Source organism: Cyprinodon variegatus, unplaced genomic scaffold (genome assembly GCF_000732505.1).
Source record: "Cyprinodon variegatus isolate N-32 unplaced genomic scaffold, C_variegatus-1.0 Scaffold46, whole genome shotgun sequence".
Lineage (NCBI taxonomy): Eukaryota > Metazoa > Chordata > Actinopteri > Cyprinodontiformes > Cyprinodontidae > Cyprinodon > Cyprinodon variegatus.
This window is the reverse complement of record NW_015150499.1, coordinates 917,353-942,044: the sequence shown is the minus strand read 5'-3', so window position 1 is coordinate 942,044 and position 24,692 is coordinate 917,353. Positions and strand designations below refer to the sequence as shown.

General features: G+C 37.7%; 2 protein-coding genes across 8 annotated transcripts in view; both read right to left on the bottom strand.

Moving 5' to 3' along the window:
- The window catches only part of grb14 (growth factor receptor bound protein 14), a 34,712-nt gene extending 20,860 nt beyond the window's left edge, over window positions 1-13,852 (bottom strand). Inside the window, exons 1-3 of one of the 3 annotated variants that reach the window (XM_015370491.1) lie at window positions 13,749-13,852; window positions 9,433-9,647; window positions 8,349-8,478 (exon numbers count right to left, since the gene is read on the bottom strand). In XM_015370491.1, coding sequence (XP_015225977.1) covers window positions 8,349-8,478; window positions 9,433-9,611 — 309 coding nt within the window. In that variant the 5' untranslated portion in view covers window positions 9,612-9,647; window positions 13,749-13,852. Of the gene's footprint in view, window positions 1-8,348; window positions 8,479-9,432; window positions 9,771-13,748 lie in introns of those variants that run through there. The other 2 variants (XM_015370492.1, XM_015370493.1) reach the window with 2 other exon arrangements.
- Window positions 13,853-13,991: 139 nt separating this feature from the next.
- cobll1 (cordon-bleu WH2 repeat protein like 1) overlaps window positions 13,992-24,692 on the bottom strand; it is a 36,753-nt gene continuing 26,052 nt past the window's right edge. For 2 of the 5 annotated variants that reach the window (XM_015370485.1, XM_015370488.1), the window contains exons 3-13: window positions 22,678-22,882; window positions 21,745-21,970; window positions 20,983-21,027; window positions 20,779-20,870; window positions 20,343-20,576; window positions 20,090-20,219; window positions 17,568-17,784; window positions 17,382-17,467; window positions 15,199-16,637; window positions 14,496-14,576; window positions 13,994-14,420 (exon numbers count right to left, since the gene is read on the bottom strand). In XM_015370485.1, the coding sequence (XP_015225971.1) occupies window positions 14,532-14,576; window positions 15,199-16,637; window positions 17,382-17,467; window positions 17,568-17,784; window positions 20,090-20,219; window positions 20,343-20,576; window positions 20,779-20,870; window positions 20,983-21,027; window positions 21,745-21,970; window positions 22,678-22,882 (2,719 nt within the window). In that variant the 3' untranslated portion in view covers window positions 13,994-14,420; window positions 14,496-14,531. Of the gene's footprint in view, window positions 14,421-14,495; window positions 14,577-15,198; window positions 16,638-17,381; window positions 17,468-17,567; window positions 17,785-20,089; window positions 20,220-20,342; window positions 20,577-20,778; window positions 20,871-20,982; window positions 21,028-21,744; window positions 21,971-22,677; window positions 22,883-24,692 lie in introns of all 5 variants that reach the window. The other 3 variants (XM_015370489.1, XM_015370490.1, XM_015370487.1) reach the window with 2 other exon arrangements.

Here is a 24,692-nt window from a genome sequence, read left to right as displayed (position 1 = left end):
TCCAGTTTTTTGCAGCATATACCGTAACAATAGCCTGGGTGCCATTCCGAACTTAGTCCCGCCGACAAGGTTTGAGGTTGGGAAGTTCGGTCTGGCTCTGCTCCATAGTAGCGCGAGTATTATCGCCCACTGTCAGGCGATCCAATCAAATTGTCAGGGCGGGCTTTATACTATGATGGAAAGATGATCAACAGTAACGTAATCAACCACTTGACCAAAGCGCGCTTGGGTGACAACAACAATGGCTGCCGCCGGAGAGTTGAGGTGAGTAGATTCTGCTATTAGGTCTGTTCTAGAAGATATCTACAGCAATTTAATTTTAAAAGAGGAACAGAGAAACACGATCAAGGCTCATCTTCTTATTCTAGGCGTGCAACTGCACGCTTTGATTTTTGTTGACAACAACTATGCGTTGCTTAACATACGTCACGCACTCCGTTGCTCTTATTGGTTGTATGTCTGTCCAATTGAGTGCAGAGGCATTTTTTTTCCTGGTTTGTTCAAAACACGCCCCATAATCACAGCTCTATGGAGCAGTATCAGACTCATATTCTGACTAGAATTGAGTAGGACTACGTCAGGCTACCGTAACAAGGTTGGCCTTATTATACAGCTTCACACGTCTTTTTCTTAGCTTTATTCAGCATCCCAGCCCCCACTATGCCTACTGCTTGATGCTGCCTCCATCATGTTTCTTTAGGCTTTACCACATCCTGCTCCTGTTCTGTTCACCTTTTGGTGGTCATAAAGCAGTTTTTTGTTCTTTTAAATGTTCTCAAACTAAACAAAGAAACATATTTGCTAATTAGCTGACTTCTTAAGAAATTGGTTTCTCTGTATTTTATACAACACAATCAGGGTAAGGGTGGTTGCACACAAGTAATTCTTTTGGATTTTTTTATTATTTGTAAAATATGTAAAAACTAATTTTTCAAATCATTTTGGTCTAAACAATACAATCTCAACACATTACATTGAGGCTTGTAGATGAAAATTGACAAAATATAAAAAAAGACTTATGTTAGATATAGAACCAAGTGGTGGGAAAGTTGTCTGGTTGTGAATATTTTACTTCAGTCTGTAAGTTATATCTTTGTTTTCACACAGAAACAAAACAAACAAATCCCTTAATTTCAATGTAACAGAAAATAAGAATCCTGCATGTTTCCCTTTTTCACTTGTGTTTGTTAATTAAAACATGCCAATGACTATGTTACCAGAGTAGAATAAGGAGCACAATTGTGCTCTTACTGAATTCATGAGAACAGACGGGGAAAGGAAGCCTCCCACAGCAGACTTCAATCTTTATCTGGAAACACAGCATACTGATTTGTGAGAGCACAGACATGTAGACGCTGCTAGTTATCACACAGCTAAAATGAATTGGAATTAATGGAGCCAGAGCGATAACAGAGTCTCCACAGCTCCCATAACAAAGTTACCTCCAGACACATTGTCCTTGACCGTTGCCACTTCAGTCAGACCCCCCAGACACCCCCCCACACACACACACACACACACACACACACCTACACACCCACCCACACACACGTTTGTAGGTGCAATGTACTAGAGGTATGATTATGCATCCAAATAGGTTAACAAATTAAACTTTAAAACCCTGTTACACTCTTTGTGAGAGTATCTGGTGGTGTAAGCCTGATGTATGGGTATTCTATAAGATACTTTACTAGATTTTAAAGCAGATTTATTTTATTTTTATTACCCTTTTTTTTCTTCCCAGAGTTAACCTCCGTTGTAAATTTCTACTATTAAAATAGAAAGACTGCACTTATTGTAAATCAATAGATTTCACAAACATTTAAAAAATGATCAGCCATATACAAAGAATAATATAAATTGAGAATTAATCAAATGATTCAGGATTTGCAGCTATTGGTTTGCAGATTATAGATGAGAAATGTCCCAAAAAGGTGCAAGTTATAAAGGTGGTGGGCCTGAATTGTCCAAAATGCCAGGGCCCTGTTTGATCTGACTTCACCCGTAATGAGATGTTTAAAAGTAAAAATAGAGTTCAAACAGGGTTGGAGTTATAACCATATTAAAGTAGAGGGTTTTTTTTAAAACAAGATTTTTCTTAACTAGTTATTGAAGAACTTGTTTTATATTTCCAGTGTAAAAAATAAACATTTGTAACCAGTCATTGATCACTGTTTTCTCACTTAAAAACATTTTCTCCACTTAAAGTTTTTGTCAGGAACAGCAGTGTAGAAGACCAGTTTAACTTAACTATGGGCCTCCCAAACTTAATGACCATGATCTCCATATCCATGTAGACTGCCAAAAAGAAAAAGAAAAAAAACACAGGAGTTAAGTAGTATTCAAATAAGATACAGTATTTGATATTATGTATGAAAAAGCTCAATTCATAGATTTATGTATACTTGATTTAGTGAAGAATANATAGATTTATGTATACTTGATTTAGTGAGAGGTGCAGTATCATACCCAAGCTCTGATTATTTATGTCAGCATACAGTAGCAAGATGGGAAATAATTATGTCATTTCTGTGTTAAACCAACTCAGGCATCCAGCTCCTCCTTTTATTACAACCATCCATTTGAGGTTAAATGTAATTATGCTTCAATTATGGCAAAGCCCAAATTATGAACACCAACTACTTGCCCATATGTATTTTGCTCTTACCATTCTATGATTTCTATCTAGATTGAAAAATAATACATAGATTTTTTTAAGTCTTCTTAGAAAATGTTTGCTCTACCTTTTATCTTTATCTCATCTTGTATTTGTTACATGTATTACCCATTTATACATTTCTATTCTTGTATTTGATTGTTTTTAGATAGTTGGCCACTACTATATAAATAGAATGACTTAACTTTAAGCAATTATAACTGAACCCACAACCCCCAAGACACTCGAGGAGGACCAGTTGGCAATTTCCCACTGTAGAAAGGATCAGATTGTGGGTGAGGGACAAGCGCTGCACATTCGGAAAAATGATGTCATGGGTTTCTTTAGAGCTCCTGAAAGGAGGTCACAACCCTACGCCACAGAATTCACAAAACAAAAACAGCTGTTCACACAAATACTGTCCCTTTGTTTTCACAGAGAATGCAACTAAGAAAAATAAATGAGGGCCTGTCCATCCTAGGCCTCAGCACAACACAGAGGACGCAACCTGCTTAAAAAGAAGTGGATGGTTTTACCCCTCTTCACTGACAATTTCAGATTCGCTTTGTACTAAATGTAGAGCACATGTGTCAAACTCAAGTACCAGGGGCTAAATCAGGCCAATCGGATCAATTTATCTGGCCCTCAAGAGTCCAAAATGGCACATGATGTCATATAGTAGAGGCATATGTTATTCTAAAGTGTATGAAGTGGCTAAAATTGGGAGTGAAATTAGAACACAGGAGCACTCTGCTCTATGTAAATACAATAATGAAAACAAATGTTTATTTTATAGAGCTGTAAACAGCCCTTTTAAAGACATGATGATGCCAAAGTGGCCTGATATAGAAATTAGTCTGACACTCCTGTTTTAGAGGAACAAATACCCTTTTAAATACATGCTCATTGTAAATCATACACAGTTGAGAGCATGTGTTTACATAATTTCCTGATGGGCTTAAATGGATATAAATTCTGAACTTATATTCAAGTAAAATCAATTTAAAAAGGTATAAATACATGAAAAACTAATAATACTCAAATAAACATTTTACTAAACATTTCAGAATATTATTTTAAATTAAGGGGTTAACTTGTCAACTTAAGTTTACTGGTACTAAGCACTTATTGGACAGATTCATTTCCAATTCATTTGGAAACTTTAAGGAGAAACAAATACACATAGACAAATAGACATAAACCTGGAAAGCTTTCCATAAACAGTCAGTTCAGATGTAAGTCTTATTCAAATTTCTTAGTAACAATTTTCACCCATGTTAATGGTTCTCCTGGACTTTAGATCTGCTTTTGACACTGTAGATCACGGTATTCTTGCTAACATGCTGAGAGATGCAATAGGTCTCTCAAGGGTGGCTATCAATGGTGTAACTCCTATCTTTCTGGCTGAACACGGGACCTGATCTTCAAAGATTCCAAATATGAAGCTCTTAATTGTACTGACCAAGAATAAATACATTTTTGCGTTCAATAAGTGGGCATGTTTCAGATAATCTCTAAATTTTGCTCACAAAAATATTAAGGTATGCAAACAAGTTCAGTTCCTCCCAATTAATAAGAGGAGATTACTGTACATGTGCTACTGTCAGTTTGAGAGCGGCTTTAAAAGAAAGATGAAGTTCTGAGTCAACAGTCAGAATTAATAATGATAATTATTTTAAGGAAAATAAACACTGAATACTAAATACTGTGTTCATATGTATCACAAGGAGCTACAAACAAAAGTTAGATAAAAATAAAAAGTTAAATATAAAATACCAAGATATAAAAAATAAAACATGTCTTTTGTCCTTTCATTGACACCCCTTTGTCACCCTCCGTCCCCCACTTCCCTTCAAGGAAGGAGCCACTGACTGTCGGAATTATAGAAAGAATATGCCCTAAACAGCTGGATTTACTGGATCTGTAAAAACGTTTCACCATATCCCACAGAAACCCAATACAAACCCCTAAAAATCTAAAAAAATAAAATAAAATGTTTTTCTTTTTACTAAAAATGCTATAATATTTTAGTTTAATCACAGTGTTCTTCTTTTTGGGTAAAACCCATCTTTTTTTTTTTTTTCAGATATTATTCCACTATCGGTAATTCTGACAGTCCTAATATTGTTACATGCATACAAACTCTCTCTCCATGGTCTGTCAGAAAGTTTTGCATGTATTTGTAGCTGATTTTCAAACATACTAGATTAAATAAAATTGAAAAAATAATCCTACAATCAGTTTCAAGTTTTTTCAATCACTTTGTGGGTGTTTATTTGCTCACCCTCCACTTATAAATTTGCATGTTTTGGACAGTAGAATATGCTTTGCCTTTTGACTAAGGTAAACATTAAAAAATATTAAATTGAATTACTTTGCACCTTACAGTATGTTAAGATCCTCTAGGTATCGGCAAGCAGCTTTGCACCTGTGTTAATAGATGCAAACCTGTTGAAGATCAAATTTTTGCAAGATTTTTGCAAACCAGATCATGTCAGGCTTCAATAGCGTGACATGTAGGGATTTTTAACTATGTTTTTCCCCTACATCAATTAATTTTACAGTTTTCTAATGTTTCTGATCATATCTATGTTGATTACATTCAATCCTACTGGTATTTTAAGCCAAGTAAAAATGGAAAAGTGCTCTGCTTGACAAATTGTTTTAGTGACTTCTAAGAGGTACTTTGTAACAAATACTTGCAAGAGAAATTATTAGACCAAAATCCTGCATATTTCTTTGACCTTTTAGAGCCATACACCCCTTCTCATAGTTTTAAAATTCTCTGGTCAAAGTCTTATAATAATTCCATGAAGAGATGTAAGGATAAATCCTTTAAATCAGTGGGCCCCAGACTGTGGAGTTCTAACCGGCCATCTTTGCATTGTTTTAAGAAACGGTTGAATTTTTTTTTTCTTTTCAGAATGGCTTTTAAATTGTTTTTTAACTGTGTGATGTTGCATGCATGTTTTTAAAAAATATTTTCATTTTTGTGTATTTTTATGCTGTCGCAGGTCAAAAAACACTAAATCGGTTCCAAGAGGTATAACACTTTGGGTTTTTTCACCTTTTGAAAATGCTTGATATAGTTTCCTTACCTACAAAATCCACAATACACATAGACACCACAAAAAAATATACAGTGTGTCATACAGTATCAGGACACACATCCAGGATTTATTCTGGTTGGTAAAACCAAACCAGTTGTTGTGCAGAAAAATATATAGGAGATAGAACTGGAGTTCAAAGCCAATACACAGTAGAAACAGACTCATAAATATTTAGAATACCAAAATACTTAATTTTCTCCAATTATTCATTCTATTTTTTTAATTATAATTTATCTATATCTGTCCAAGTTGTTGAATTTTGTTTAATTACCAAAGTCATTAGGTCAAGATGCAACACCTCTGCAGCGCATCAAAATGTGCTCAATATTTTAAGTGGAATGACCGTACTTTTATAATCTTTAAGACCAGCTCTTAAATATCAAATTTGTTCAAAGGAAGCTGCCTCCCTTGCTGTTTGTCATATGACACTTTTCTACAATCGGCTCTAAAGACACAAGGCAGTTCAGCCCTCAGAATAGTTATCTGTAATGTTATCAATGGGAGTATTTTTGGTCAAACAATGACACACTAAGAATTTTGCTGTAATTAAATCAAAAAAAGTAAAAAGATGTCCATTATAGTAAAGGCTAAATGGCTAAACGTGGGTCCAGTTAATAAAAAGATCCCTAAAATCAAGTACTTGATCCACCAATAAACCATTGCAATAGAAAGGTGTAATAGTACTGAGACACAGGATCAGAACTATAAGCCACTTGTAGCCTATCCTTCTAGACTGCACAAGGTTTGCATATATAAATGCTGAAACTACAGAAATAGAAGATGGGAACACAAGGTATTAAGTACATGCCTTGTATGGCGCAACAAGTGGGACAAAAAGCTTTACAAAGCTGTTCAAAGAACTTAGAATGCATGGCTTAATAAATTAGGGTACATGATAAAGTAAAACTATGATATAACTAACAAATAGCACACAAAGCAAATATAATTTAAATATTTACTAAAAGCAAAGAAAGAAAGATCACTGACATATGTCAATATTTATACAAAAAATCTTGAATTCTCCCTTTCAGCACAGATGGATACTTTGTAGTTTGGATCCAACCTATTGTCTATACGAAGGTGGCACATCAACCAGATATTGCAAAAAGCTTTTTACTCTAATCCAGCCATAATCAGTTTGTGGATTGGAGCATTTCTAACAGAAGACTCATCAGATTAACCAGGAGAGCCTTCTAAGTGGCCAGAACCCACACCTATAGAGCATGAAAAAATTCCAGATATAAAATAATAAGGAATGCATTGCACCAAAGAGGAATAATTTGCATACACCACACATAATTCTCCACTGTTGTAGGAAAATCCTGCTGATAGTCTTTAAAACTTCCAAAACATTAGCTGCTACCCCACCAAACTTTCGAGATTTAAATAAGACAGGTAGTGTGGAAGAAACCTACACTACAGAAATACTTCAAACCTGTTACTCCAAACAGGAGAAGCTTTGAAGCAATAACAAATAAAAAGGGCTTAGTAGCATTTAACCAATTTTAGGGACTATGTTCACTGCTGATATGTATCTCGTGGCACTTTAATATACATAAAAATTCATGGACTTGCATACAGTAGTAGCCATTCAAAATTCCCCCACTTTCCTTGATGGGCCCTTGGCTGGTTCCCTACAATTCCTTTTTAAACATAAATTTTCATACTAAAATATTTTTTCTGTCATGATTTGTGGACATTAAGATCTGAAGTAAAGCAGTATCCCCTGGTCAGACCCTTTAATTCAGTGAAAGGGTGGAGACAAGAGTTAAAAAATATGCAGGCCCAGGAGAAGACCCATGGCTGGAAGTTGGGGGGATTTTACTGGGAGGTGTAGGAAAGTGGGCTGCCATTCGGCTGACTTTTGACTGGGAAGGGCCATTTAATGGCTACTATTGTAGCTATTAAAGCTTGTCAAGCAGGGGTCTCCAACTCCAGGTGTTGAGGTTTTTAAAGGAGCATCCATTTTTTTAACAGAACAAAAAAAAAAAACATGCTGGATAAATGTTTGAGAAGAAAAAGGGTGAACCCCAAGCTTACTTTGCCCATCCCTCAAAGCAAATCATAAATCAAATAAATTCAAAAGGCTGCCATGCTGTAAATCACATTTTTACAAAGCCTCTACAAAAAACCTGAATGAAATGTGTGGTTCATTACAAGGCATTTGCCAAACTTGAATGCAAATGCCTGAATCGAATCAATCATTTGATTCAGCCAAGTCGGAGTAGCAATGCACCTAAAAGTTGCAGGGTAGGGTTGGTACTGTATAGCATCTCGCCAAGTTGGTTGGTTTTCATATTGTTTGTAGGAAAAAAAGGTTCCCTCTCTCAATGTAAACAGTCCATATAGAGTGTCTAACCATCCTGACACAGCATTTATCTCTCTCTACCCTTCATTTCCATACTTGCAAAACCAGTTGAACCATCCATGTGTCCTGAAGTCAAACAAAATCACAAGTCAAACAACGCTGTCATGCTTCTTATCAGAATGTCCTCCAGGTTAAGATTGAAAGAAAACAACCTTGCTGCATAGCAACACAAGTCTCTCTATAAAATGTTTAATCAAGCAAATGACACACTTACCAGAGTCGCACTACTTTTCATGTAAGGTACTAAACACTCAGAGACTGACTGGGTGAGAGTAGGAGGCAGAACTTCAGGAAAGGGGTTTGGAATATGGAAAGTTGAAGACTCCTCTTCCTCTTTAACATTCCTAAAGGATAATCATCGGAGAAAAAAGTGATACAAGTGAGGATGAAACATCCTAAGTAAGAGCAGAAAATAACACTGGGCCATCATTATACATTATATAGGCCTGGGTTGAATGGTGCACAGGTTTCAAAAGGTAAATACGTAGATTTTAAAGCCAACAATAAAAGTGGCTTTTCCATTCTTTTTAAAGCACATATCAACTTCTTGAAACTCGTCTTTAAAAACTTAGTAGCTGAAAGTCAAAAAAATGTATATACACATTTTTGCAGTAAAAAAAAAAATATAAATGCCATTAAATGTTATGATTGGGTTTTCAGTAATGTTATGGAGAAACTGATGTTACCAGATAAACTTAGTGAATTTATTCCTGTTTTTGCATTCAATTTAGTCCACAAAGTGGAATTCTGAATCTGCTCCTGTTTTTGGAGATAATAGGAATGTAGGAGGTGACAAACCTGGTTCTCTTTGCATTTACCCCTCCTGCACCTAACTACCTGTTGACACAGTCAATCCCCAACAAACCTTAGATAACAACGCGATGAACAGCCCCTGACAACACCTTTATAGAAGCATACAGTGCTTTAACTTTTGGAAGTACTGACTGTTGATTTGTATGTTACAGAAAGAAAGGACAGTTTTGGTTTTTTTTTTTTTACTAAATACTCACAAATAAGCTCAATATTACCTTTGGAAACAAGTTTGCCAATGACCGGAAGGACGGGTTACTTTTAATCTACAAACTTGAAACTCAATCAACTGGTGTTCAGTATATTGCTACAACAATGTGGCTCTTTTACTGGCTCCTTTAAATGCAAACACTGTGCTATTTGAATGCAGGTCTGAAAGCGTCATAAAAAGTGTTGCATAAACACTTCGGCTTGGTGTATTTATAATAATGCATTTTGTACGAAAACTTATGCTAGTTGCAGTTTATGCAAGTAAAAGTGAGCCATACCTGTTCCCCTTGCAAAACTTGGTCTTGCTCCTCTGAGCATTTATTGTGAGTAAAGGATCTTCCAGAGATATGATTGCTGGGCTGGAGAAGACACTTACATTACCCTTGTCACTCTGAAAAATCTCTGCTCTCTGTCCAAGTCCTCCAGAAGTGAGAATTTTATCCAGTGTCTTATTCATAGCACCCGTGTGGACTGGCTAAATCCAAGGCATCACCTAAAGCAAACAGGAGAGACGAGCTGTTGGACTGGATTATGTGGCCAGTTGGAGCAGGCTGTCTGGCAGGGCTCTTCTGCTTGCCGTTAAGCAGCACACACACACACCCACACACAAGTTTCTCTGGCTCATCTGCTGCCCACAGGGCTGGCCCAGCAGGGCAAAACGATACCTCCTACTCAAACGTGATCTACCACAATAAAGATATTTTTAACACATTGACTGTCAAAACTGCTTTTTTTGCATTAGGATTATAAATAATCTGACAATTTGTTTTGTTTCTGTTATTCTTGATTATTTTAATTTAAAATACATTTGCAAATGGATAGAAAGACTTTTTAAACAGATGGGTTGGTAATTAGCCTAGAAAAGCTTGAATCTAACTTTTCTTTTCCTATGAACTTTGCACAGGGTATTCTCTTCAAAATTACTCTGCTACAGAAGACCGGTGATTGGTAAGAAAAGCTGATTCATTAGACTGGTTCCATTCCAGGTTATGTCTCTCATGACAAGCGCTACATGGGGGATGGTTAGGATTAGAACATTGTCCTGAAAGGTAATGTGTAACAGACATTAACTAGGGGAGATCTAGACTAAGCTGCAGCAAAGAGCTAGACTAGGGCACTACTTTTCTACATTAAACAAATGCCTAACCTACAACACTGGTTCAATAAAAAATGACACGCTAAAAGCAATGAAGGAAATCAAAGCATAAAAGAGAACAAATATGTTTTTTCGAAAAGAAAAACATTGTAGAAAAAGATTGAACTCATCTGTGCAACAAAGCCTGTCGTTGAATTTCCAGAAATATTCTGAAAACAAGACTTAATTTAAAACATTTATACAGCCTTCTTTTCAGGGTCCTTTACAAATCAAAAATAAAAAAGAATGGAAAAAAAAAATAGTTAAAAGGAATAGGGTTTTTACTATCTGAAGTTTAAAATGGAAAAATTGGTCTCCCAAGGCAAAAAAGGCTCCCGGCGATGACAGAATGGTTCAAAAAGCACCCAATGATGCTGGGGCCATTAAAAAATTAAGCATTTTTATGTCTCCCAGTATAACATATCACAGCCTGGTGGTGGGGTTGTTCCTCGAAAGACCCAGCTGGGCCCAGCACCTGCAGGGGGAATCATGGACGACTGGTGCAGAGAGAATTGCGCAGCAGTCAAAAGGCGAAGGCTACTCGATCAGTGGACATTGAAACTGAGACATAGTATGTCTTATTACTGGTGGGAAAGGAGCATGAACTTGTGCGGTAGGTTGAGATACACTGGGTAGAAATAGTTGGGCTCACCTCCACAGATAGGACTGGCCCTTGGGGGTGGGTCTACTGGTCTCCCCCCAGCTCAGCCATCTGGTGTTGGATTTTACCCTGGTGGATGAGAGGCTCACGTCCCCTCGCCTTCGAGTAGGGGCAAGGTCACTTTCGGCATATTGGCCGAAAGGCAGTACTGACTATCAGGCCATCTTATAATCCAGGGGTGCTAAGGGACCAGGACACTAGCCCGGAGATTGATGATCAATTTTATAGTAGTATCGTCTGACCTTTGGCCGCATGTCTTGGAAACTCAGGTGGAGAAAGGGGTGGAGCTGTCCACCAATCACCACCTGGTGGTGAGCTGGATAAGCTGGAAGAGGAAGATGATGGACAGACTTGGCATGCCCAAGCGAGTTGTGAGGTTCTCCTTGGAACATCCAGTAGAACCCTTGGTTAGGGACTTGTTCAATTCCCTCTCCGTAGGAGCACCTCCCAGATGCAGGGGAGACTGGAGACAAGGAGTCTGAGTGGGCCATGTTATCTTCCACAATTGTTGATGTTGCTGCCCATAGCTGTGGCAGCCATTGCCGGATTTCCCTAACCCAGTGGTGGACACCGGCTGTAAGGGACACTGTTAAGCTAAAGAAGGAGTCTTATCAAGCTTGGCTGGGTTAAAGGACTTCTGGGGGAGCAAGCAGGTATCAAGTGGTGTACTATTTAGATAGCGGTTGGCCTCAAAGGGATTCTGGTAAATCCCCTGGTGCGTTCGAAGGGGAAAGCAATGATTTGCCAAAACTGTTTTCAGTGGGAGTGGGGAGCTGCTGACTTTGAAAGAGGACATGTTGGATGGTGGAAGGAATTCTTCATGGATCTCCTCAATCCAGCAGACAGATCCTCTGTGGTGAAGGAAGAGACGGGGTGTTTGGGGTCCGATTAATTAATCTGCCCGGCTGAAGTCACCAAGGTGGTAAAAAAAACTCCACGGTGGCAAGACTTAAAGGATGAATAAGATCCGCCCTGAATACCTCGGAGCTCTTGATGTTGTGGCTGACATGCTTGTTTAAGTTTGCGTGGAGGTCAGAGACTGTGCCCCTGGATTGGCAGATGGGTGCGTTGGTTGCCCTTCATAGGAGTGACCACAGGGTGTGTTCCAACTATTGGGCGATCACAATTCTTAGCCTCCCCCGGAAGGCTTAAGCTAGGGTGCAGGAGAGTGCATATACACACAGGATTTTTAGGTGCAGCAAAAGGCTGGAGGGAGTCTACTGCAGGGACAAGTGAATCTCATCCCCTCTTTTAAAGATGACGTGGCTCCCTCGTGCCAACGCATACAGCATGCAATGGGGCAGTTTGTAGAAGAATATGAAGCGACCAGGATGAGAATCAGCTCCTCCAAGTCTGAGGCCATGGTTCTCGACCGGAAAAAGGTGCCCTGTCCCCTTCACATTGGAGAAGTTTAAATATATTTGGGTCCTGTTCACAAGTGAGGGGAGAATGGAGCAGAATATTGATTGAAGAATCTGTGCGGCTGCTGCTATAATGTGGGCGTTGCACCGGCTTATGTGAAGATAGGGCTGAGCAAAAAGGAAAAGCTCTCAATTTACTCATCAATCCATGTTTCTACCCTGACTTATGGTCATGAAATCTGGATGATGACCAAAGGCACAGAATCCCTGATTTAAGGAGCTAATAAATAATAAACCCTTTAAACTACATTAAATGTAATACTTTTTGGTAAATTCCTTTAATTGTAATCCTTTCACTCTGTATTTATTTAAAGCTACAGTGTGTAACTTTTAGCGACATCTAGCGGTCAGACTGCAGACTGCAGCAACATGAACATCTCCCCCCCACCGCTTCTCCCCCCCGACAGTACGGCGAGCATTACGGGACAAAATGTCTTCCGCATCACCTACCTTCTCAAGTGATAAGGTTTGTTTACATAGATAATTTTACAGATAGTATTTCATTAGTCTGTGTAGGGTATAGATTTCATGTAGACTTAAGATAATAAATATACCCGTTATTTTTTCTACATCGTTGTGACGTTTTGGCGATCTCGCAATCGCTAGTTTGTTGGCTCTGCGCTGCCGTAGCGCAAAGATGTCTGCCTCCATGGCTGCGAGACCCGCTCCTACGTAATTATAAATAACGAATTCTAAGGCAACGCAAATATTAAGGTTAAGAGGCTGAGCTCGTAGATGATGATAAATAACATAGTTATGTATAATATATTACATTTCTGACTGTATATCCCTGTAATTATTACACACTGTAGCTTTAAGAGCTTTTGCACATTAAATTTAAACTGTCAATACTGGATATTACTTCAAAAACCAGTTACAATTTATTTTCCAATACACTGGGTGAGCAGCCTCCTCATCCCTAGCCTGGCTTGAAAATGTAAGCCACTATCACTCAGTGGTGTACCCATTATTATCTAAAAGTCTGTGGGAGCTTTCTCTATGCTGGACCAAACTCTCTTAAGCTTATTAGAGATATTTCAGACCCACCTAAAGATACACAAGCTGGGATTGTTTACACACGTTCTTTTAGAATTGTTGCGTAACTCAGCACCTTTCTGTTACCCAGTTGAAACTGCACTGCCAAAAAGTTTAAAAATAAGTTGATAAGCCTAATATACCCAAAGATATAAAACAACAAAAAAAACTACTGAAGCTCAGTATAAAACTGGTTAAATCCTTATGTGACATTTAAACTAATTAGTTGCCAGAGAAGTTAAATATCTTTATAACAACTTTTAAAAGTCAACAACTTAACACTTCACCAGGAATAGCAACACATGCTAATTTCTTAAATCAGTTTAAATTTAAATCTTTTACCTTCAAGCATCTTTTAGTGAGGTTTCAGTTCAAATCCTATGCCTCTTATTGTTGCAGTGAGAACTGACACGCTGGGTTCACTCTAAAGCAACGTGCTCTCGGCCCATAAACCTGGATCCAGTTTAACCTGTTGTGAATGAGTGCTTTTATTCTGCAGGATCTCATTTCAGTAGCTTGTGCAGGGAAGCAAAGATGACAATACAGACAAGTGGCTTGATAAAAGCTTTAATCATAGCAACGCTCACCAAACAAGAACAAGTGTACACATCAGTGCTGTTCTGCATCCACTCTAAAGGAAACTCTAAAACTTAAATATGGAAACATTCAACTGAAAATCAGACCTGATCTGTCCTACAATCCAGTACTATTTAGATAATCCACTTTTTTAATTAATATATCCAATAATATTACCGCTCTGGGAATCACTAATAATTTACAGGATTATTATTTACCATCACTGATCACAGTTCTTTGCAGTAATGCATAAAATGTGTAACATAAAAGAATCCAACAAAAAGTATAAGAATGTGATAAAGTATCCTTTAAAAAACTCAAATTTTTTATGAAGCCCAGCAAAGAGCATGAAAGGTTTCTCAGGGGACAGCTTCTTTGACACCAGAGATGATGGCTCCAGGAAAAAAAAATAATAAAAGACCGCAAGATGAGCTCCCTCTAAAAGAAAACAAGAAGATATTGCTTGTGTTCTGGTGAGAAATATGATATTATTTGGAACTGTATTATACTTACATGGAAGAATAAACTGTCAGAGGAATTACTTTGCTACTACAGTCCAGTTTCTTTTGCCTTCTCAGTATCCTCCTCAGCATGCTGGATGGAGAGAATAAGCAGGTTATGTTAAATGGCTGGCTGAGTCAGATAAAATCACATTTCTACTAGATGAAAGAGCTATAGGATACAAAATAAAAAATCTTGAAAACATTGAATTTAACAAAGAAAATATGGAGCTCTTTAAAGCTAAGTTTGCACAATAAAACAATCAGAATTGTACTAGTGCAGTAGATCAATAATCACTTAATTCAACTTGGTAAATCTAGTACCTTGCACATGTATTTACCTCACTTTAAATTAAATAGCATTGCTATATTACAACCACGAGATTTAGTGCACTTTTAATAAGCCCTGTAGAGCCAGGGCACAAATCAGTAAATGCAAAGTGTGTAACTTAGATTCAGGGTAAATGTAGCCAAATACGAATGCTCACCACTTTTTTTTTTTTTTTTTTTTTTGAGATATCATATTTCTAATTAACATTCTAAGACTAATTTCTTTACATTTTACAAGTATGCACTACATTCTGTTGATTTATTAAATTAAACCAAATTAATAAACCATTATCATTAATGTTTAGATGACAAAATGTAAAGTGAAGGTGCTGTGAATACATTTGAAAGGCACATTTCAAGGGCTTTAAAGGCATTTCAGGACCAACCTTCAGTTCAGATAAATCTTTTGACTGGATGACTGATGAGGGATTTGTAACTGGAGAAACAGGCGATGGCACTGAGGAGGGAGGCGATTTTGATCTGTGGGACAGAGATTGGCTTCTTTTCACAGCTGAGGACACAGCCTGGGCAAAGCGGGATGGTGAAGGGGAAAAAGGTCTAGGAGCTGCAAAGCTCCTAAATTTTTCCAAGCTTAACCTAGAACCTGGCTCTCTGGATGGCAAACTGCTTTGCCTTGTGATTTGCATCGGGGTCACATTTTTGCTGTCCTGTTTGGGACTTAGTTGAACACCAGCGACCTCTATCGTCTCCTCTTGAAGCTGTGTCGGAGATAAAGGGGGAGGGGGAGGAGAAGGCAGTGCTGTTCTATCTGGACACCCTTGAGTCTCCTTGGGGCCAGAGACAGGACTGGCACTTAGACTTTTCTCAGCAGCTGAAGTTACATAATAACCAGGTGTTTTTTTGTGCTGTCCCAAGCGGAAAGAAGCAGGCTTAGGTCTAGTTGCGGGTGGAATTTTTATCTCCTTAACATCTGCTGGTGAACCTGCTTGGAGCACATCATTAGCAGAGGAGGAGATCTTGTCTGCGCTCTGTGCAGTCATAGGTGGTGGGAGAGGAGGTGGTTCAGGTATGCCTCCATTTACAGTGTGTTGCATTGTAGTAGTACTAAGAGTAGTAGTATTGGTATTAACTGTACTAGACAGTGAGTCATCCCTGGGTAGGTTACAATTTAGCTCAGTTTTTTCTTTTAAGACTTCCATCTGTCCCTGGTCCTCTTTCAAACCAGGAGAACCAGAGGTAACTTCCTCTCCCGGTGCTTCTGGAGGCGCCTCCAGTGTCAGTGCAACTTCAAAGTATCTGAGTTTCTCAAGAGATTTTTGAGGCACAATTGTGTAGGTTGTCATCCCGACTTTAGGGATATAGTCTCTCGTGAGTTCGTTTGAAGGCTTTGGCTTTAACTCAGGGTCTGCTACATGCATAGATGGTGCTTTCTTTGGAGCCACCGTGCTTGGCTTTGAGTCTTGGCTCGGTGAGGGTGATGAAGTGTTGACTGAGGCAAGTTCAGGCTTAGGGGGTTGCAGCTCGTCTGTTGAAGTGGCCATATCTTTTTTCTCTGTAGACCCTAAGGCGACTAAATCTGCTGATAAGGAAACTTTGTCAACATGTTGCTGTGCAGGGACAGAGGGTCCTAAAGAATCTGTTTGCAGTAGAGATTCTTCTCCTGCTGGACACGGTTCATTGGTGGTCACTGAACTTGCCGACCCATCTGGCAATTCTCTTGGGGGTTCTGCAAGTTCATCACTGGAGGCCTGAACTTCCGCATCCTTTTTCACAGGCGGAAGTGGGCCCCTTTCACTACTGTTAACTTTAGTCTCTTCAGGAACAGGCTGTGGGTAAACCTCATCTGCCTGAACGGCTGTGCTTTCTGTAAAGAAAATCAGAATAGATGATATGAAATGGACAAAAAATAACAGAAAGTTAAGATGTAGGACAGTATAGGTCTGCCAGATATGGGGGATGAGTGACTATTGCAATACTACAGTAGATTAGTAAGAGAATTCCAGAAATATATGATATATGATTAACTTATACAAAGTAAACCCCACTCATTCACATTTGTGACATTAGAACAAAAAAAGGCTCTGCTTTGGCATAAATCTTAACAAAAACTGGTGTATAGGTGCTGTCTTGTTTTCCTGGTGAACCAAAGAAGACACTTTTTACTAAAGGTGTTTCAAACTGAGCTTTGGAGAGTTTTTTCACTTCACATACCATACTGTTTACTATGCCCAGTGGGCATCATATGAGCCCCAGATCAGGGTAGTTGTCAGTGGGCATAAAACATGGGCTATATTTTATACTCACGATAACCAGAAAGTGTTAAAACTGCCAAAGAAGTCTCTAGCAACTCTTTAATGATTAAAATTTGGCTACATTTATTGAAATGCTTGTTTGGAGCACATATAACTTTGCCACAGGAGATTTATCTTATGAAAAGATTTCAACAATTTTCTCCTACTAAATAAAAGTACTCCAAAGAGATTTTTTTACAGGTTAAGATGCTCTGACAGGACAGAATTTCATTTCAAAGCTTCAGTACACCTTAAGGAGTTGCCATTAAATATCTCTTTATAAGACTGGTCCTGTTGTAAATGGAGGAAGTGCTTACCAGTGATAATGGGTTCAAATGGGTTTGAGCCATCAATTTTCTTAATACCCTCTGCTGTGCAATCATTTATAAAGCTGTCCACTCTTCTGGATAAAAAAAAAAAAAAAAAAGAGGAGTTAAAACTTCTGTAAACCTTAAAAAAAAACAAAATAGCATTGCCTTATGTAGCATCAGAAGAGTTCGTACTTGCCATCTGAGGATAGATCAAGACACTGATCTTCCCCACCAGCCTCCAATGTACTCCCACTCACAGCATCTGGAGACGGTGAGTGGATTGAGGATTCTGGGGACACGGAAAGGCTGCTATTCTGCCCCTGAGTATTAGTAGAGGCTGAGGAAATTACAGACCCAGCAGCCTCCTCCTGCTCCATGATCTCCTGTAGTTTGGTAGAAGCTGAAGTTTCTGTAAAAAAAACAAACAAACAAAAAAAACAGCAAAAATATTTTTTTACTCCCATTTTTCCTTCATTCCATCATGGTTCCACAAAAAAGTAAAAATCCTTTCAGTTCCATGCCACAGTCTCGGAGTTGATCTCATCTATGAAGAGCTAAAGGTTGAAACCAGTTGAAGCAAATACTAGTCCGCAGTTATAAGAGCTGTGGTCTTATGCCCCTAAATCCTAGTAATACTGTAGTTTCTGCAATAATTGATATAAATTATAAATTTTCCCTTTTATAAAATTAAAATAATGAAAGACCATTCTTCTTCAAAAGTTAACATTCTAGTTTGCTTTATCTTTTTAGATCAAGCAATCCAATTTCCTCTCAGAATAAACAATTTTATTGCAACTGAATAATACCATTAATAATAATAATACAGCTTAGTACAAGAATATACTAAATTCATCATATTATACTGTAGAAATTAATCATATTTCTGGGATCCCCTTACTACTCATAAGTGGTATTGCAATAGTCCCTCATCCAACATTTCTGGCAGAGCTATACTTAAAAATGATTTACATCTCATCATTTTTCCTTTTAATTTACATGTTTACACAGTTTGCTAATATCTTCTATATACGTATAATGGTTCTAAGATTTGAGTCAATGTAAAGCAACTTATGGAACACTTTGATAAGAAATCCTATATAAAGAAAGCTTATTGTACTGAGAGACTATTTTAGTGATATATGTAGTAGATATGCGTTATGCAGCCTTGGCCTTGAACATATCTAATGCATTAATCCCTAATTAAATATGACTTAGTTATGTTCCTCCCATAACATTGGGATTTACTTTGACTTACAGATGCTGCAATCAAAACTGAGGTCAGTACTCATCAATTATTGCATCCATTGGGGGAAATTATAAATAATTTTGCTTGCAGTTGAATGTACCAACATAGGTCGCCTATTAGGGTATTGATATACGCAGTATCTATTGATATAGAATCTATTGATAATCTTAAAAACAAATACTAACATTAATATATAAAATCATTAGTATCTGGTGTTGTGTTTTAACAGTTATTTTCCTACAGATGTACAGAGTATGAGAAAGAGGGAAACAAACGTGAAAACCAAGACAAGAAACAGGGCGGGGGGGATTATCATTAAGAAAACATTATGGATTAAGTTGTTTGGCTTTTAGTAGTTGATGGTCAGATGCAGGATATAAAAAAGTATTGTAACTTTGATAGGATTTTTAAAAAGCTAAAATGTTAGTGTCAAAGTATTCAGCAATATATTCAGGTTTAAGAGAGGAAATGTGTATGCATACTTCTGATACAACTATTGATACAGGCTATTTGGTTTACTTAACCTCAGTATAATGAGGAAAAGAACTGATTAAACATGTGAGCCTCAGTTTAAACCATTACAGGTTTCAGATGGAGTAAGTAAAACAGCAAAAAGTGATACAGTATAACTGAACTACTAAATGCCAAAACAGGAGTGGTTGTTTAGAATAAAATGTACTTGTGTCCATCACAAAAACCAAATAAAATGTAAAAGTTTTACAATTATTCATCTATAGAGAAAAACAAATAAACTAAGCACATCAGGATATTATTACTGCATCTGTGCATTTTTATAGAATTACATTCTTCTCATATTTAAGAAAACAAAAAGAACCGCCCCTTCCTGAGTAAAATACCACCAGCATGAATTATTTAGAAATCCTTTCATCTTTTGGTGTGTATACAGGACGGGTGGCGTTTCCTCTAACAGGACAATAGGGCACACATAATCACAGGAAAGTAGGTTTAGAATTGGATACATTTAAACAAATCAAAAGAAAAATAAAATACTAAAGAATTTAGCAAGTACAAAGATCAGAAAATAAGATCCAACAAAGACGGTGTTGCCTACAGATTTTAGGAAAATACAAAACCCAAAAAGAAGCTTTGATATTTAAAAAGGGGAAACATGCTGCAGTAAAACAGGAAAGCAGCCCCCTTTTTTCTATATTAAAACCAGGTTGTTGGTGCATGATTCTAATGAATTAAGATTTAATACAGCAAGATTAATCTAATTAAGAGAAATAACTCCACCACCCAGTTTAGTTCCCAGTACCTTGGTCTACAAAATGTGCACTACACATTAGAATACACTAGAAGGCGCAAGAGTCAAAGATATTAAAAGTTAGACTGTGCTTAAAAAGTTCTACCAAAACTATTTAAAGGTTACCTTATAAATTCCTTATTACCCCCCTCAAGATAAACAAAAACACATTGTACTTAAACTGAAAGCTAATTAATTTCAGACCTTGTAAATGTTCCTCTTCTGACTGAGTTTTTTGGACAACAGGACTCGGAGATGTTGGAGGTGGAGGAGCCTTGCGTTTGGTCCTCTTTAGTGACGATTCTGCTGAGGATCCAAGACTTACAGGACTGCTCTGTATGGTAGATGTAAAACAATCCATATTTGCAAAATGCAGAGATAAAAAAAAACTTTTTTTTTTTTTTTTTTTTTTTTAAATCAGAGCTTACAGTAAATCTCATGCTTACAACCCACTTACCTGAATCCCATCAAGTTGGGTGTTGGACTCAGAGTTGATTCTCTGGCGAGCAGTAAAGTCTGACTGAATGCTCTGAGACATGAGGACCGGTGGTTGAGGCGCACGTCGCTTCTTAGACACATTGGAGAATGTAGGAGACCCAACTGGGGATGAATTTGAGCAGGGTAAGGCCATGCTGAGTGGTCGGGGCTTGCTGACAAGCACAGGAGAAGCTGGGGCACTGGCTGTCGTTGGCTTTAAAGAGTAAACATCCAATCAGAATTTGATAAGAGGCCTGTTTCCAAACAGTGAACATTGGCCAGTGGTAAACTAAAGACAAATCCCTTTCACATCTAAATATACTGTAGGAAAGCTAAAGGTATGCATATCTTAAGAGTACTAAGGCTCAGTATAGTTTAGAGTGCAGATAAAAATTGGTTTACAGTTCAATAATCACCTCTGATTTCTTTCTACTTTTTCTAAATTTGCTGAAGAGGCCTTTATTTTCCTTTTCCTTCTGATTTTTTTCTTCGCCTGAGATCACTGCTCCTGCAAAATGAAAACATCAAAACTGTTTTAGTGCTCAAGACAGTACTTAATACAGTTCAAAACAATAAGACTGATCTATTAGGGTCATAAAAAAAATGCTATTAAAACATACCAGCAGAGACTGGTGAGCTTGAAGATATAGGTGAAGCAAGTTGTCCTGCAGAGAGATTTAAAGATTTAGCTCATAACAGACAGCCATTTAAACTAAAGGATGAAAGAAAATTAAGAAAAGGCAAGCTGGTTCTGTAGAGTATGATGACAAAGTAAGAGCAAATAAAAGGAGCTACACATTATAAAACCAAATCAAACTGAATGTGCTGTAGCAGGAGTGCAGGCATGCATCAAAAAGTCACTGAACACTGCTCCTAGTGCGAACCAACTTTGTATCCAGCCTGCAGAAAAGATGCTTCCAAGAAAAGAAGTTCATGTAGCTTCAAGCTCTTTCTAGCATTTACAGGTTAAAACTCATTATCTGTGCACATAAATATCCTCTTTCATCCTGCAAATCGCCCGCTGTTCATTGTGCCATTTTGTTTTCACTATTCAAGTAAGAGTAAGTTGGTGTGTTGCTTATTTTCTGAAACTCATTGAAACCCTTTCCTGTCGGATGCCCAAATTTTCCTGTTTGGTTGTGAAATTCAGGAGCTTGATTGGGAGGCTGCAGCAATGTCCAGCAAAACCCTCTTGCAGAATCGCTCCAATTAGCTGCCTTGCCTTGGTAAAGAACCCACACTGCCTGTGGCTGATGTTAGTGTCTAATTGACATTAATTATTTTGAGTCATTATAATGCCTGCATTGCAGCGACACCGTTGTGAGTGCGAGTCTGGCTTAAATGTCCAATTAACAGCATGATTTCAATATATTGAAACGTACCTTTTGTGTCTTTTGCGTAAACTTCCCTTATTTCGTGATCATTTAGAGACCCAGACAAGTCTAAAGGGGTGGATGATGTAACATCTCTCAGCAGAATTGTAGTTTCTGTGGTGAATTCACATTTCTCACATATTGCTGGTAACAGGTCACGGAGAGGAACTCGAGGATTCACTCGTAATACAGTCTTCTGGCTCTTTTTGAAGTTTATCACCATCCGAACAGTTGCCTGGAACATAGTGAGTCAGTCTCTTTATTTATTCGTACTTGGACCACAAAAAGTTACCCCTACTGTAGTGAACCCAACTTTTACGCCGTTTTCTCTGGCCAGTGACAGGAGCGTCAGAAACTAAAAGATCAAATCCTTTTCTGATCAGTAAATCCAAGATATCTACCCATTTACGGATTTAACCGACAATATTTCAAGTTACGAGTATTGTTGGGCTGTTTAGAAATCAAGTGAGAGAGAATGTGGGATTGTAAAAAGGAAACTGTATTCCATACAACATGTCCAGACTTGTCGCTGATCAATGCAAGCTGCAAAGACTGAGTGTTTCAGCAGAGCACAGGAAGATTGGAATCCAGCAAAGGTGCTCCATCGGATCCTATTCAAAGCTGCTTCAGTCTATGTCAAAAACATTCGGATTTAAGAAATGTTGGAATAAAATTATTACAGTTGGTAATGCTAACCACACTATTTAAGCTTTTTGCCTAACTAATATACTAAAAAGACAAGGCAAAAATTGTTTCAATGTTTCAGCTCAACCCTGTTTTGCATGGTGTCTCCAACAATCAACAATTCTAATGCCTTTTTTTTTTTTTTTTTTTTACACTGCATGAAATCTGTATCAACTAATGGTGGCAATCAGCAACTCCAAGCTCAACCAAAAAGGAATTCTGAATGTTGCATATCTGTTATTATGTTTGATGACTTACCTCTGGCATCGGTGGACCAGCCTTTTTATTTTTATCATCTCCCTTTGGTTTCAGTATGATCTTTTCTGCACCCAAACTTCCTATACGAGCATTGGGTTTAAGCTTAACACTGTTTCTGTTGGCAGTGACCAATTCTAAAGTGTGGCTCGATGGATTCAGGTGATAGGTTGCGCAAAGGGTTACCAACAGATCCATCAGGGCTTTGCTGGAAGACAAAAGAAAACAGGAAAGCGGAAAAAAAAAATGTTATAAAGAGAAGAACTTAAGAGTGTGTGCGTTTACATTTTTTCATTATAGCAACAAAAAACATCTATGACGCTATACAGATGAGAGGTTAGATGAGCTCAGGAGGGCCAGCTGGGAGACAGAAGTTGGGAGACAGAGGAATTCTAGTAAAAAAACTATAGCTGTTGGACAGTGTCCCTCACCCTGTGCATGAAACTGTTCCAAAGCTGAAGGGCTTCTTCATTGAAACACTGCTTTACCCTACGAGCTACAAGGTTTGTTGTTACAGATCCTTCCTCCTAGCAACTGTTAGTTTATACCGGTCACTACTCCCAACACTCTATACCCTGTGAACAGGTGTGCTGTTAATTAAACCATTTTTCAATATTTGGCTATTGCCACTTTTCATGTAAAGCACTTCCATTTTGTACATTTATTAATTCATCCTTTTCAGTTGCAGCACTTTTTTTTCCTGCTGTGTGATAATAAAGGTTTTTAGTCAGTTATTGAGATGAGGTTTCAAAATCCTTTTCAAAATACTGTTGATGTTTAGTCACCAATTCTCCTAACTACACCCGAAGCGAGCCAAAAAACCCCAAAACAAACCAAAAATTTCTGCCTAAACAATTCAGATTTAATTCGCTTTCAGAACGAGTTAATCCTGTGACACAAACATTTTAATTCAATTCAACTCAATTTTGTTTATTTATATAACAGCAATTCACAACACATGTCATCTGAAGGCACTTTACAGAGACAATTCAGCCAGGTCATACATTCAAACTGATTCAAAGTTTTTTCTAAAGCCGGGCATACACTGTGCAATATTTTCAATCGTTGCACAGAGCTACAACTCAAACTGTTAAAAGTTCACAGATCACAATGCATGTTCTCACACTGTGTGGCCCAACACTATGTTGCAATCGTGCGATGGGCAACTGATTTTAAACATGTTTGATTTTCTCCTGACTTTACGATTCCTGATTGGGAGGTGGTCGTGAGAGGTGAATCGCCCCTCGTTAGCCCCTGTAGAGTACACAACACGAGATGAGGCAGAAACTAGGCCCGATCAAAAAAGTTCTTGCACGACTGGAGAAGGGCTAAAAATAAATAAATTGTACAGTACTTGCGCGGCTTAAGGAAAGCTAGCTGATTGCATTGACTCATTGACTTGAAGGCAATCCCTCACACCCGCTTGTAGCGACAGTAGGGAGAAAAAAACTTAATTTTAACAGGAAGAAACCTCCAGCAGAACCAGGCTCAGTGTGAGCGGCCTTCTGCCAAGGAGACAGAAGCAGATATACAGAAGGAAGCAGAGACATAAAAGGCAACTGTGAGTCTCTTTATATATTTAAAACACTAAAAGCAACAAAACATGAAAGAAATGCTTAAATTATTATTTAGTGGCAGCAAAGTCTCAAATTCCTTTTGAATCCCATCAAATACTACTCCACAATCTAAATTCAGGTCAAATGTCAACTAGGTAATTTCACACCAAGCAGAGACTTTGTAAAATGTTCCTTGAGATTTATTTAAACTCTATTCAGCTCTTTTTAAAGACAAAATTATTTATGTATTGATTGATTTTTTTGATATTAAATATACATTTAAATGCAGCAAGCATTAAAAAAAACAAAAAAAAAACAAAACAAAAACCCTCATCAAACCAGGACTGGATATTTTACACTGTAACAGTGTAAAACAGTGATGCACAATGCAAACATTTATGAAAAACTGACAAAAACATGCACTCTTATTTGCACACCTTGAAAATGAGGAAGTGTTAACAT